This window comes from Sphaerodactylus townsendi, linkage group LG03, assembly GCF_021028975.2.
Source record: "Sphaerodactylus townsendi isolate TG3544 linkage group LG03, MPM_Stown_v2.3, whole genome shotgun sequence".
Classification (NCBI taxonomy): domain Eukaryota; kingdom Metazoa; phylum Chordata; class Lepidosauria; order Squamata; family Sphaerodactylidae; genus Sphaerodactylus; species Sphaerodactylus townsendi.
The window spans coordinates 177,565,214-177,580,739 of NC_059427.1; the positions used below are offsets into that span (position 1 = coordinate 177,565,214).

The following is a 15,526-nucleotide window of genomic DNA, read 5'->3' on the forward strand; positions in this document are numbered from 1 at the left end:
GGCTGGGCTGAGATGCCATCTGGCAGGTGGCAAAGGAACCAAACTGGAGCCTGCCCGTTTCTGAATAAAGTCTGGCAAGTGTCTGGACAAATCTGGAGCATGCTGGCTGCTTAGGCCCGAGAGGACATGGTTTTCCTGTTGAGACCAGTAAAATACTGGGCTGGTTGCCAACCTCCCTTCCTTTGGGGCCCCCATCATGCCGGGACATACCTGAATCACTCTCCCGTTCTTCTAAGAAATCTGCAAAGAAAGATCTGTTTTTAGCAGAGTTGGAAGCAAAGCGTCTGATCGTGACTTCTCCAAAGAGCTCAGGCCTTTGCCTTCGGCTGTCAGTGGAGCTCTCTGTCCCTTCCAAAGAGAGAAGCTGACGTGTTGGTGGTTCCCTGGACACAACAGGTGTATTATCTGAATCCAACCAAATGAAACTGGTGGCAGTCTGCAAGGACAGATTGACGGTCCTGGGTGCAGTGGGAGTCCCCCTCCCCAATCCAAATAGGCAGTGCCACACCCCCACATGCTGTTTGCTGCAGCGTGCTCTCTGCTAGAACACCAGTCTCCATTGTGAGACTAGTAGGGATGCCAATCTCCAGGTGGAGCCTAAAGAATGTCTGGAATGACAACTGCTCTCCAGAGTACAGGGATCAGTTCCCATAGAGAACAGACTTATGTGGAGGGTGAACTCTACAGCATTATATCCAGATGGGGTCCCTGGCCTTCCCAACTCCCCCCCCCCCTCCCCAACTATCATTCCCCAAATCTCCACAAATTTCTTCACATAGTATTGACACTAGCATATATCCAGGGTGTTGTGGGTTTTCTGAGTTGTATGGCCATGTTCCAGTAGCATTTTCTCCTGATGTTTTGCCTGCATCTGTGGTTGGCATCTTCAGAGGATCAGACGATCTTCTGAAGATGCAGCCAATGCATCAGGAAAATGCGGCCTTAACTCCCGAAGCTTCCACAATAGTGATTCCGGCCGTGAAAGCCTTTGACAATACTAGCATATATCCCTCATGTTCATGCTCTAAATCTTGTAAGATAGGTACCAAAAAAACCCCACCATTTCTGACTTCTTTTTTTAAAGGAATTTCTGCGATTTGAACTGTGCACCAAATTTAGTTTTTCCAAGTGATCTGGAAATATCTGCTAGGAATGGAACACCTCTGATCTCCCATTTCTGGAGAATGATGTCAGACAATCTCCTTTGTTGCAATTAGAACATCATGGAACAAGTAAGTGCCAAATTTCATCCTTCCATAAAATTAGTTTGTAATGCAGTGGCCGATTACCTACCAGCGCTGGGGCAGGCGGTGGGACCGAAAGCGCATCAGGACCAGAAATCTTGCCCCAATATGCTTCCTCTTCCTGGCACACTGAGGTTGATTCCCCACTTCAAAAATGAAAGTAGGTTAAGGTGACCAGATGGTCACCTTTGTGATCCGGGACGGGGAGGCGGCCCGTGCATCTTGCCAGCTGCGGGCGCCACAACCTTCTGGGCTTGCCGTTTGCAGCCCTGTGACAGAGGCGACAGCAGCAATAACTGCATTGCCTCGCGACTTCTTGCGCGTCTTGAAATACCGCACTGCCTTGTGCCCCAGAAGGCAGTGCGGCAGCCTCCCAAAAATGGGGACAATTTGAAGAACCCGCGGGATGCGGGACAACTTGTTTAAAGGTGGGACTGTCCCGCCAAAAGCGGGACGGCTGGTCAGCCTAAAGTAGATACAAACCTGTTTGGTTTGCTTCAGGACCTTTTGAGCGTGGTTTCATGGTCACCACTGCAGCTTCTGCCCCCTTGTTCCCAGAAACACAGCAGCCACGCAGGAGTCCCCACTGTTGGTGGATCAAACACGCGATCCGCTCAGGGGCTGTCCTGATTGGTTGCTGCGTTGTGCTGGGGCGGGAGGTTTTTTTATTTTCCAAAGGATGAATCCATGTCTCTGCGAGCATGCGCAGAACGAGCCTATGCGGGAATGTGGAAATGGGCGATTAAAACAAAGCCCCGTTTCCACGTGCCTTCGTGTAGTGCTGTTTAAAATAAAAACTTGCTGATTCCAGGCAGGTCTCGAACAGGCAACCTTCTGGCCATCAGTGCAATGCTTAACCAACTGTGCTATACAGCCACTACTGGGTGGCTGGTGGAAATGCAGCTTAAGTAGAAGTACAACACAAGTAGAAACGAAGAAAAGTGCCCTTGTAGATTCGGCTTTAAGTGAATGCAAGGTAGACACAAACACACTCCCCCACCCCACTCCCCACAACTACAAAAGGGTTAAAGTGTTCAGAGTTGGGGATTTATGCCTGAAATCATGAATGTGGCGCAAAACGGAATCGATTTCCTCCAGCATTTTAAGGAGCCAAAATAAAATAAAAACTTCCTCCTCTGTGGCAGGACTTGAACAAGCAACATTCTGGACATCAGCGCAATGCTCAACCAAGTGTGCTATACAGCCACTACTGGTTGGTTGGGGGAAATCATTTGTATTGTATTGTATTGTATTGTATTCTTTGCTCCCTTGTATTGCCCCCATTGCCTCAGATTGATGTGTACATGCCAGTTTTTGGTGCAAAAATGAAAAAAAAGAAGGCTGTGTGGACATCGCGCACAGCCTGCCATGGCCTGATTGGATGGGAGGCTCCATGTCATTCGCAAGGGCAGGAGTTTGAATCTGGATTCACACCCCCCCCCCCCCAACTTCCCCACCGCTCCAGATTGGCCACGCGTTTTTTCAAAAGGTTTACTTTCTTCCAGGTTCTGAAATAACACATGCTTGGGTGGGGGGGGGGGGGTGTGTGAGCGGCAGAACCTGGATGACTGCGTGTTCAGCTCTGGTGTAGTGGGTAACTCTGCTGGAAACCTGGATATTTGGAGTGATGAGCACACATTTAATGGTGAGTGGGGAATCGACCTGAGAGAGGAGACACATCATGGCAAGATTTCTGGTCCCGTTGCGTTTCCTCTTGCCCCGTGTGTGTTTCTCACTTTCTGCGGAGAACTTCTGGTTTGACTTTTCATGCCAGAGTGGGGCCAGTGTGTCTTTTTGTGTGTGTGTGTGGGGAGGGAGAGAGAGTTGTACCATACTCGGATGTTTCTACTAATCAGAATGTCCTGGGTTACTCATTGGCCAAATTCAAAGTCTCTAAAATATGTCCACGTATCCTGTCAGTTTAGATATCCCGGTGAATGTGAGCCAGCTAAGAGTCAAGCAATTTTAAACGGTACTTTTTTCAGACTACAAGTTTCCTACAAGTTTCCTCCCCAATTCCTTGCGCCACAGAATGGAAAGGAAGAAGTTTGTGAAAGCCCTTTAAGTTGTATCTGTCTAGTAGTGCATTTTTATCCCATCCTCCCTTCAAGTTGCTCAGGATAGCTTACATGGTTTCTTTCCCCATTTCCCAACAAGCCTTTGAGGCAGGTGAGTCTGAGGTCCCTTCTGCACAGGCAACGCAAACGGGTTAAATGAATCTGTGCTGTCTGTCTCGAAGTTTGCAGTCAGGTGCAGGGGCCATCTGGGATTGCTGGAAGCCTGGCAACGGGATGTGGGATGTTTCACTCAGGAAATGCTTTGTTTCCCGGTGAAACGTGCATCCAAGAATCCCCCCACCTCAGAATTTGCCCCCACATGACACTGGCACAAAATGGCGGCCGCCTAGAGCAGGGGTAGGGAACCTGTGGCTCTCCAGATGTTCAGGAACTACAATTCCCATCAGCCCCTACCAGCATGGCCAATTGGCCATGCTGACAGAGGCTGATGGGAATTGTAGTTCCTGAACATCTGGAGAGCCGCAGGTTCCGTACCCCTGGCCTAGAGAATCCACCATACTGGCGGACCGAAGTGGGAGGCAACAGAACATTTCCTGCTTGCCATAGTTCACACAGGCAAGCAGAAAGCATGTGAAACCAGGGTTAAAGGGAAATAAATCATTTAACCCTGGTTCAGCAAAATAAAACAGAAGCATTTAGGGAGAGAACTTCTCCCCCATAATGCTTTTTTCACACCCCTTAACTTGTTATATTTTGCCTGCGCAGAATCACCCACTGAGATACTCGGTCAACCTCATGGCAGGTTGGGAATTTGAACCACCTGATCTCTCTCAGATCTTGGTCTGAATGATGCAAAATTCAGCAATGCACAAAATTACCTGAATAGTCTTCATAATCCATGCTACCTAAGGGGACAAGCAGAATTTTAATTATTTGGGTGTGGGAGGGCAAGAAGGTGGCATAGATTCAAACAGGGGATTCCAACCCTTGCACAGTGTGGTAAGCACAATCACAAAATGGCTACCGGAGGAGGTGGAGCTAGAGACACAAAATGGCTGCCATCATTTACCTTCAGTCACACAGTCCACTCGGACCCAAATCTAGGTTACCACTCATTGGAGATTTTCTGATTAGCTCAGAGAAACTTATACTGAGTTGATGATATGAGTTATTGTTTGCTTTGACAAATTTGTGGATATTGGGGCCCTATTGGTATCATAGTCCAGTTTGTAGACTTTGTTCACACCGTCGAGTAAAGTATGAACTTTTCCAGTCCTCTTGACTGCCAGCCATTGCTTGCACAATTGTTATATTTCTGACCATTTACCTTCACTCACACAAGTGAAGCACTTTATGCTGTGGTACCACCTGTCACCAAAGGCAACAATTTAAAAAAATCTGCACAGCCGATCTGTTAGAGTATTTGGCAATATGTGTTAAGTGTTTGTCGGAGCAATGTCAGTTGTTGTTGTTGCTGTTGCTGTTGCTGTTGTTATCGTTATCGTTATCGTTATCATTATTGTTATTTATTCGATTTGATAAACCGCCCTACCCCCGAAGGGCTCAGGGCGGTGTACAATAGCAAATGACAAGACAATAAAACAAATCGAATAGCCCCAATTAAAAACAATACAAAACCTTAAAACTATAGCAGCAGTAACCTACAAAAAATGAATAATGAGAATAAAAGGCGTCTGGCATCAAACCCCAGTGGACAAACCCTGGGAGGGAGTGGGTAGGCAGATGGTCAAGTATATAGCCAGTGCGTAGGGCAGCAAAAGTTGCACCATTGGGTTTAATTGTAAGTTAATGCTGGGCAGCTGGATAATAAGGGTGACCTTTACCAACTGCTTATTAGTGGTGTAATTTCTGTACATACACTCTCTCTCTCCTCGATTCATATGCACGTTTGTGTGTGTCTCTTTCTCCGTGATGCTGATGTTGCACACACTGCCTGCTATCTCCTATTTGCAGTGTTGCTGTGTTGTCACAATATGCTATCTGCTGTGACATGCTTTGTATGCATGTAAGTCTGGTTTTGCTTGCCAGTGCTTGAGCACTTATGTTTTGACTTCTTTTGTAAATATGTTTTTTATGTAGCCTGCGTTATTTTTAAGCTCTGTAAAGAGGTAACTTTCTTAAGCGACTCTGCTGTGCGTATTTTTTGCTCTGCTAGAAGCTGAGTGGCTTCAGCGGCAGTCCTTCTACCACAATCAAATCTCCCGCGGCCAATCAGAAGCAAAAGCTGGGTGACCTGGCCCCATCCTTTTTCTATAAACACTTGGCATTTTCTTGGAAAGATGCCGGCGAGTGCCACGGTCTTCAGAGGTTGCAGCCCTCTGGATTTGAATGTACTATAGCAGTGATGGCGAACCTTTTCGAGACCGAGTGCCTAAATTGCAACCCCAAACCCGCTTATTTATCACAAAGTGCCAACACAGCAATTTAGCCTAAATACTGAGGTTTTAATTTAAAAAAAAAACGGTTGACTCCGAGGCGTGTGTTACTCAGGAGTAAGCTTGGTGGTAGTTGGTGGCTTTCCTTTGAAGCAACCGTGCAACTCTTCCAACGGGTGAATCACAACCCTAGGAGGGTTTACTCAGAAGCAAGCCCCATTTCCAGCAACCAAGCTTACTCCCAGGTAAAGGATCACGCTTTAGTTCTTTGCATGAAAATCAGGGGAGTTTAACAGCGCTTAACAGGGTTACCTATTCTGCTTCCCCAAAACTAGGTCTTAGGTTTAATGCTAATAATCGAGCCCAGCGGCCCAGGCTGGCCGAGATGTGGGGGGGGGCACTCTGCGTGCATGTGCCCACAGAGAGGGTTCTGAGTGCCACCGCTGGCACCTGTGCCATAGGTTCGCCACCACTGTACTATAGTAGGGCAAGAACATTTCCGCGAACAGTTGGAAAGCACTGGCAAAACAGAAAGCTAGAAAGCAGCACGTAGGAAATAATTTATCCTTGGGGCAAAAGGCGTGGGTGGGTGGTTGGAGAGGGATGGGAACTCTGCCAGTGCCTTGCTGCCACTACCCAGTGGTTAGCTGGAAACCCACCGAACTGAGCTCTTCATCTCACGAGATCTCACCCCGTTGTACTCCCAGCTCATGGCAGACTAACAATTGAGAGGTTAAATTTAAGCAGCAAGGAACTGTAGCAAACCTCTCACTAATGATGCGGTCTACGGGGAAACACCCCCCCTCCACAAACCAGTCAAGCCAACACTAGTTCCTGGCCCCTACCTGGATGTTGTCCAGCTGTCACAAAACCATACACTTCAGGTGGGTTCAGCGACTCCACGTATTTCATGTCCAGGTCAGTGGTGGAGAGCAACTCGGATTCTCCAGATAAGAGGAAAAGACTGATGTTTGAGATGGTGGTAGTGATCCTGCTAGTTAATTCTGTTCCCTGGGGGAGCAGAGATGTTGCTCCTGGCATGGTGCCCCAAGGCGCAGTGCTATTCCGTAGAGGCTTCTCTGTGCCCACTTCTACCATCGTCCCACCCTTGGGCGTTGTCTTGCTCCAAGAGACGTTCCCTGTCTCCATTCTGGCGGCACCTCCTTGCCAGTGCGTGTGAACTTGTTGGTTGGTGGCTGGCTGTGATGTAGTCTCATGCTGCCCCCCGCTACTGGAGTTATTCCCAAGCATCTTTGTGGTGCCAGGTGGATACACAGTAGTAGGGATGCCGAGGACTGTGCCGGAGACCCCTCCCAGGATTTTGGTGACGGCTGTTCCTCTGGTCTCCTGACTGGAGTGAGGTTGACCTGTGACCCTGAGCCTCCCAGCTCTGGTGGGACTGGGTTTTGGGGTTTTGGTGGGTGCTCTGGTGGCCCTGGTGGAGGCTGTGGCTCTAGGTGGCTTGGTGGAGCCACGAATGATAGCAGGAGCAAAAGACGTGGCAGCAGCAACTGGACCTGGGGATACTTTAGCTGCTTTGGGGTGGCTCGCAGTAGGTAACGTGGAAACGTGGCTGGAGATGGTGGTCAGGACAGCCACTGGTGGAGACGTGGGCCTGACTGCTTTGGTGATTCTAGTCGCTGTGATGGGAACCAAGGCAGTGGGAACAGGTCCAGGACCTGCTGTGCCCTTGTGCATTTTTGTGACCACAGGGGCATGGGTCACGCCAAGTCCAGGAGTGGTTTTAGCCACTTTGGAGAGCCATGGAAAGGCAGACATTCCTGAATCTTGCGTGGCTTTAAGTGGTCTGGAAGCTGTGGGAGGAACGGTCACTTTGGTTGGCTGTCCTTTATCTCTCTCCTCTTCTGGCCTCAGCAGTATCAGGGAAGTGACAGGTGTGACGAAGTTGTACTTGAGTGACAGGTTGGTGGCCTTTTCGGTCAGCAAGTGACGGGCCGCTGTGTCATTGGCTCGAAACCGAGCCTGAAGAAGGTCTTGGATAGTGAAGTAGGCCCAGAGTCTCTGCACAAAGTGGCCTATCTGATGGGCATTTCCAAGGCAGCCAAAGGAAGCCGCTTCTGTGGTGTTAGCTGAGATGTCATTTTCCAAGTTCACTGGTCCTTCTTGGCCATGCCCCATAGTGCGCACCCGCAGTTCTGACGCCCCTGACTTCATCCGTCCAGCCACAACCAGCTCAGAGCCCTGGAAATAATTGGGAAACAGGTTCCTGGTGAGATCTTGAGCTACCCCGTCCAGGTAGGCCAGCTCCACATCATACAGCAAAGGACTGGCAATCTCGTCGTAGAAGCCCTTCAGCTGCAGAGTGGCATCGGCATCCTCGTAGATACGCCGCGCCACGCCTCTGTTCTCCAGCGACAGGCGTCTCAGCAGTCCATAGTCTGCATCATCCCCAAAGGCCAGGCCAAAGAGTGAGATGGTGCCCCTCAAAGCCTGCTGGGTGTTGGCGAGAATGCGGCTGCCGGCTGTCACGCCCGAGGTGGGTTCGCCGTCTGTCAGGAAGATGATCAGCGGAATCCTCTGTTCTTTAACCGCCTTCCCTGCCACGGGGGAGCTCTGGTTGAAGACGGCGGCGGCAGCCAGTAAAGCTGCGTTGATATCTGTCCCTGGAGAGCAGAAAGCCAGAGAGAATCAGAAGGCAGGACTCCTGACTTCCCTTGGGGGGGGGGTGGGGGGAATGGAACAGACAAACCCAGATAGCTGTGGATCAGAATACCTGTGTCTTGTCTGTAAAGGGAACCTTCGAGTTCTGGAAGCGGGGGGGGGGGGTTATACTCTGTTCTGCATAAAGATGACTATTCAGTCAGTTGATATGCAGCAGTTAAGAAAGTCATATGCTTCCCTATTAGAAGGAAAGGAAGAAGAGTTTGGATTGCCTTCTTTCCTGGAGCAGCAGTGGAGCAGTGGCGTAGTGGTTAAGAGCAGGTGTATCTAATCTGGAGAAACTGGGTTTGATTCCCTGGTCTGCCACTTGAGCTGTGGAGGCTTATCCGGGGAATTCAGATTAACCTGGGCACTCCAACACACGCCAGCTGGGTGACCTTGGGCTAGTCACAGCTCTATGGAGCTCTCTCAGCCCCACCTACCTCACAGGGTGTTGTTGTGAGGGGGGAAGGGAAAGGAGTTTGAAAGCCCCTTTGAGTCTCCAATAGGAGAGAAAGGGGGATATAAATCCAACTCTTCTTCTTCTGTAAGGAGACTCACAGGGGCCTACAAAGTCTTTTCCGTTCCTCTCTCCACAACAGACACCTTGTGAGGAATGTGGGGCTGAGATAGTTAATCATAGAATCATAGGCCGTTTCCGCACGGCCAAAAGCAGCGACGCGATGACGTCGCAAATTGCGACGCCTCCGAAAAAAAGCGTTCGCACAGACAGGCGGAACTGCGGGCGTCCGCAGCCCCGCAGATAAATGTCGGTTCGCACGGAAGCGCTGCGAAAGCGGCTGCTGACCTCACCATCATGGCCGCTGGAGCAGTTCATCCCTCCCAAAATGGCCGCCGCTACTGCGGGAGATCGTTTGGCAGGCGCCGTTTGAGGACGGCTCCGTGGCGGCTGTTCGCACGAGTGCGCCGTCGATGCGTCACATGGGGAAAAAGAGTGGTTTAAAGCGTTTTCTGAATACGGCGTCTTCGCGCCGGTTTAGCGTTTTCGCGACGGCGCGAATGCGCACCTCCGCCGCTGCGCGTGCGAACGCTCTCGCTATGGCGGTTCTTTTTCCGTTGCCACGACGTCATATTTCGCCCGTGCGGAAACGGCCATAGAGTTGTAGGAAGAATGGGGATGCAAGGGCCGAATGGGGATGCCAGGGCAAAACACAAGGAATTCCTTCAGAGGAGACAGTGGCAGACTTTGGATATTTCCACCACCACCACCACCACCACCACCACCACCAACAACAACAACAACAACAACAACAACAACAACAACAACAACAACAACGTCTTGGCTAGTACATACATCCATCTGCCTCCATCTTGCTGATGTGGTCCTTGGCCTTCCTGATATTCTGAGAGGTTGCTTGGAGGGACTGGCTGGGTTTCCAGACATTCACCGTATCCGAGAAAGTGATGATGTTGAAGTAGTCATCTTGATGGAGGTCGCTCAGTATAACTTGCATGGCCTTCTTGGTCTGAGGATAGTCAGTGAGAGAGGGGGGGAAAGACTTGGTCTGGCAGCTTTTGCTCCTAATGTTTCGCCGACATTTATGCCTGTTTGAACACACATTCTGTCTGTTCAGAGCCACAAAACTTGGCAGATGGGGCAGCTCTACCCAAGACCAGAGGATTTAAAAGGCCCAAGTGTTATTCATAAAGTTACGCCAGCCTGATTAAACCCTAGAGAAGATCCTGCATTGCTGTGAATGGAAACATGTAAAGCAGGCTAGAAAACTGCCTCTTATTGTTTAAGAGTAAAGTTTATAAGCCAGGTGATCAGTAGAGATCCATAAGCAAGGGATATTTATAGGATACTAGCGGGGCCCGGCCATGCGTTGCTGTGGCAATTGTCCTTCTCATCACAGTCCGCAACCCACACAGATGTCCATGAAGGTCCAATGATCCCCAGCATAGCCTTTTGGGGTGGTAAAATGGAATCCCTCTTTCCCTTTTCAATTCACATTGTTATATGGTGGTGTCTTGTTTTTTTTAGTATAAGGTAACCCTTTCCATTCCACAACGGAACTGTCCAGAGTGCGAATCCCACTCAGAGCCCTTCGGGGGTAGGCGGTATAACAAATTTAATGAATTAATTAATCAATATATTAGTTAATTACTATACTCTGTTCCACATAAATCGGATAGTTTGGTCCATTCAGCTGCAGCATTTATGCCCAAATGTACTTTTACTTTCAAACTTTCAAATGGATTGGGGGAGCAGGGCTAGGTAGGCACTAGGACTCCGCCAGAGTTTTCTGCCACAAAGAAAGTCTGGCATTCTATGTTCTGTAGCAGAGGAATATACAATCTATTATCATCTTTATCTGGAACACAGTACAGAAATGCTTTGATTAGAGGCAGATGAGTTGCTGACAACTATTTCATGCTCCAGGAGAAAGACGGAATAGCTTCAAAGCCCTGAGCACTAAGAACTTGGAATGCGTTTTTTGCAAGAAAAGTTGTCAGCAATTATTGAATTCTGTTTGAAGAATTTGAAACAGACATTATAACCAGAGGTCTGTCCAGGATTTTCATTGTTGAATGTGACTCTCTACACCAGTGATGGTGAACCTTTTTGAGACCGAGTGCCCAAATTGCAAACCAAAACCCACTTATTTATCGCAAAGTGCCAATGCAGCAATTTAACCTGAATAACCTCCTCGAACAGGGGCCAGCCTGCTGTAGCCTCCAGCAAGTCCCACATGTGCTGCTCTGCGCCTCTCTAGCATCTGTGCCGCCTCGCCCCCCCCCCCCCCGGGGCGGCAGCCACCTGGAGCACAGGCACCAGGCCCACCAGCCAAGTCCTCCCTGCTCACTGAGGTGCACGCACATCAAGTCCAACAGCCAAGGCCAGCCTAGATGTGTGTGTGTGGGGGGGGGGGGCGATTTCCCACACACGATGAACTCTGTGCGCATGTGCCCACAGAGAGGGCTCTGAGTGCCACCCCCGGCACCCATGCCATAGGTTCGCCACCACTGCTCTACACTATGTCCATATACGTTAAACAGATATACTTCATTTGATTGTTGAAACTGACTATAAGCTGGGGACTGATTTATGTAATATTTGCACTGTATAAAAGATGAGTGTATTTCATATACATGGGTAAAAATTAATAATTAGGTTGAGCTTTCATGCATACGTGTAGAATAATGTTTGAATATATGTATTAAACTAAGCAATATTTTAATGTGATTGTGCTTATTGTAGCCTGGTTACAAAGTCGGTGTTATGTCGTAATCCTTTGTTTGATGCCCTCACAGGCCAAATCAGCCATGGAAAGGGGTCTGCCCCCACCCCTTCCTTTTACTAACAGAAACCAAGGCTGGCAGGCTGGCAATACTGTTATGGTTGCATTGCAATGGGGGCATTTGTTTCTTAAAGCTACAGGTGCTGCTTCTATTATTTGGGGGGTTAATCCCCGTGTGTGTGTATGTGTGTGTAAACATTTCAGATTTTTCTGCAAACCTGAGGTTTTCCCCAAGTTTTTAGAAAGATCTGTCTTGTCTGTTCACAGCTGTTCACCTGTCTGTTCAAGTCTCTAGATCAGGGGTCTTCAAACTATGGCCCTCCAGATGTTCATAGACTACAATTCCCACGAGTCCTACCACTTGGCCATGCTGGCAGGGGCTGATGGGAATTGTAGTCCATGAACATCTGGAGGGCCATAGTTTGAAGACCCCTGCTCTAGATTTAAGTATCCACAGATGTGGTCATTGTTGAGAATTAGATACACTGATGGCTACCAGAACAGGTCTTGTTGGCCAGTTTACAGTCATAAAAAGATTCTACTGAATCCTGTGTTGTGTGGTCTTTGCCAGCGATTTCTTTGTGGAATCTCTTTATTCTGCTTGCACGAACTATTAGGTGGAAAGTGAGCAGGAAGACAAGTGGTTCCTCTGCTCAGAAAAGAGGTTACCGTGCGTAGCGTGCACCTATGGACAGAAAACACCCTTTGCATTCAGAACTTGCTTGGACCTCCCGTTCTCACCTTTGAGCCTGCTGAAGAGATTGTGACAAAGAATTTCAAGCTCCGTCAGGTACTGTAAAGCAAGACTCATCTTTCCTGATAAATTAGCATTCACAGTCTGCTTACAAGCCACATGAAAACAACTTCGATCTTACACAGGGCCAAGTTCAATCTTTGCGTTTAGCTTCTGAATTGTTATGCTGGAGGAGGTTTGGAAAAGACTGCCTTGTGCCTTCTTTCCCCGTCCACCCGCTTCTGGCGACCCAGGATTCCACCTCTCCCCAGCTGGAAACTTTGAGCACTAGGGCTGTCAGCCTCCGGGTGGTAGCTGGGGATCTCCTGCGGTTACAAGTGATCTCTTGGCAACAGAGATCAGTTCACCCGGAGAAAATGGCAGGTTTGGAAGTGAGACTCTTTGGCATCGTGCCCTCCTCAGACTCCACCCCCGAAATCACATCTGCTCACCTGTTTCATTTTGGTGCCATACATGGAGCCACTGACATCGATCACAAATACCACATGCTTCTGAACCGGGGGCAACCCCCTCGGGGCAAAGTAGTGCACGAAGTAGCCATTGTAGATCTGAGAAAGGAGAGAGACATCATTGTGGGGAAGAGAGGAAAACAAGAGCCTGCCAGCCTCGCGTGTGAGTTTTGTGATTGTTTGTTGCTTTTTGTTTGTTTCCCTTTCAAAAGCCTGAATAATTTTTTTTTAAGCCACTGAAATATGTTGGATCACTGTTGGTTTATTGGTGAAGGAATGCAAGCTACTCGATGTCTGGTTATCCTGACGTGCTTCCTTCCTGGCGCACGCTGAGAGAGGACATTTCTTGTCCTGACATACTTCCTCTTTTCCCACCGGTGTTTGGAATATGCTGCCACAGGAGGTGGTGATGGCCACTAACCTGGATAGCTATAAAAAGGGCTTGGACCTGAGGTTGCAAATGCCTTAGCAGACCAGGTGCTCATGAGCAGCAGCAGCAGAAGGCCATTGCTTTCACATCCTGCATGTGCGCTCCCAAAAGCACCTGGTGGGCCACTGCGAGTAGCAGAGAGCTGGAGTAGATGGAGTCTGGTCTGATCCAGCTGGCTTGTTCTTATGCTCTTATGTTGTTGTTGTTGCTGCTGCTGCTGCTGCTGCTGTTGTTGTTAATTAAATTTATATACTGCCCACCCCCGGAGGGCTCTTTCTATATGTCGTTGGATCATTTTAATATGTTTTATAAATGATGGGTGTACTTTTTTACTGTTAATTTTGTTCTTTTCATAATATTTATGGGGTTTTGTAAATCAAGTCTTTGGACTGCAAATAAATAAAAAAGTTATTTGTTTGTTTATTCATTAAAATGCTTATAGTCCGCCTTCCCTCATGGTTCAAGGTATTTTATAATAATACACATATTTTCAGTTAGGACCAAAATAAAATAGCAAACCCCACATCTCACTCTCCTCCCCCCACCCTCTGAAAAAAGATGTTTCCTGCTCATAGAACAGGGGTAGGGAACCTTTAACACTCAAAGAGCCATTTGGACCCGTTTTCCACGGGAAAAGAAAACACTTGGAGCCGCAAATAATTTTTGACATTTAAAATAAAGATAACACTGTATATATTGGGTTTTTTTACCTTTTACTCCGCTCATTCTGAGAAGCGCATGGATGCGTCTGCCCTGCTGCCTGCAGGGCGGGCAAGGATGGGGCCAGCAGCTCCGCCTCGCCGGCCGCCAGGAATGCACCTGCGCCACTCAAACAGGGCAGGCGAGAGGGGAAGCCCGCAGTGCGGCCCAGCCGGCCGCAGGCAATTGGTGCGCCCATCCTGCTGCTTGCAGGGTGGGCAAGGATGAAGCCGGCAGCTCAGCCTCGCCGGCCGCCGGGAAAGCGCTCAAACGGGGCAGGCGAGAGGGGAAGCCCGCGGCGCAGCCCAGCCGGCCGTGGGCAGTTGGTGCGCCTGCCCTGCTGCCTGCAGGGCGGGCAAGGATGGGGCTGGCGGCTCGGCTCGTGGAGCCACAGTGCAAGGACAGAAGAGCGGCCTGCGGCTCTCGAGCCGCAGGTTCCCTACCCCTGTCATAGAAGAATCCAGTTGGCCCTGTATAACTCTGCCCCTCTCCCTTATTAGCAAAACTGAAATCAATGAGGCAGAACTGTAAAAAAAAGAAGAAGATAGAATTCTTTAAAACCATGCAAATCTGGTATATTTGCATCATTTGTTCAGACCACTGAACTGAGATATTGCTGGCCAGAATTTGTTTAATAATATGGACAATGAAGTGTGCACAGAGCCCTGTCTGTCTTGTGGCCCTCCTGAGGGGGTCCGACTGGCCGGTGCTGAATTGCCACTTTGATCCAATCCAGAAAAAAAACCATTTGCATGTTCTTTTCGCATCCCCAATCCCTGACGTGGCCTTTCTGCCCCACCCCTTCAAAGGCAGGCTTCGTGCCCCAGATCGCCCTTCTCTTCAAGCTCCGGCTGTACAGAATCCTCCTTTACCTGTACATCGCCTGCAACGTCCGGCATGGCCACATCATACTGAACGACAAAATCAGCCATAATTCCTGAACTGGAGTATGCGGCCTGCTGTTGGGGGCTTGGGGAGAAGACTATCCATGCACAGTGGGCTCCTTTCTCCACCTGGGTGGACGGCGGCACCTCAGAATCTCCTGGCAAGGAAAAGTAAATTGATCAATAGGACTGAGGGCAGGTTCACATCTGGTGACTTCAAAGTTCAGAGCATAAATTGCAAAGAGTCATCACAGATCTAACGCTACAGGCAGAACCATATGTCCCTACACGGCCTCTTCGTTCGGCAGAGGCCAATTTGCTGGTGGTCCCTGGCCCCTCGATGATGCAGCTGGCCTCCACTCGGGCCAGGGCCAGGACACTCTTCCTCCATCTGTCCAGGCCCTGCGGGATCTTGGTGAGTTCTGCAGGGCCTGTAAGACCATGTTGTTCCACCGGGCTTTTAGGGGGACCAGCCGCTGATTGCGCCCCCTTTCTGCCCCCCTTACATCTTGGGACTTTTAACATCAATGCAACCCACCATTTCCTCCTTGTTGGGAGGGTTTTTACTGAAAGTTTTAATGTCGGACGCCGGGAAGTATACTTGGAATGCTGTATTTAATGGGTTTTAGTGATTTTATGGTTCATGGAGCCTACATTATTTATTTATAACTTATAATTTTTTTCTGCTCTATTTGTTTGTGGTTTTGTTCTGATGTTCACCGCCCAGA

At 49.1% G+C, this 15,526-nt stretch overlaps 1 protein-coding gene and 1 long non-coding RNA gene across 2 annotated transcripts in view; both read right to left on the reverse strand.

Moving 5' to 3' along the window:
* Positions 1-15,526, reverse strand: part of LOC125429710 — a 398,924-nt gene that overhangs the window by 285,164 nt on the left and 98,234 nt on the right. The gene's annotated exons all lie outside the window — the stretch shown is intronic.
* The window catches only part of ITIH6 (inter-alpha-trypsin inhibitor heavy chain family member 6), a 53,405-nt gene that overhangs the window by 7,770 nt on the left and 30,109 nt on the right, over positions 1-15,526 (reverse strand). Inside the window, exons 6-11 of the mRNA XM_048491057.1 lie at positions 14,787-14,956; positions 12,768-12,884; positions 9,635-9,806; positions 6,504-8,282; positions 4,141-4,167; positions 211-240 (exon numbers count right to left, since the gene is read on the reverse strand). Of these exons, the coding sequence (XP_048347014.1) occupies positions 211-240; positions 4,141-4,167; positions 6,504-8,282; positions 9,635-9,806; positions 12,768-12,884; positions 14,787-14,956 (2,295 nt within the window). The remainder of the gene's footprint in view (positions 1-210; positions 241-4,140; positions 4,168-6,503; positions 8,283-9,634; positions 9,807-12,767; positions 12,885-14,786; positions 14,957-15,526) is intronic.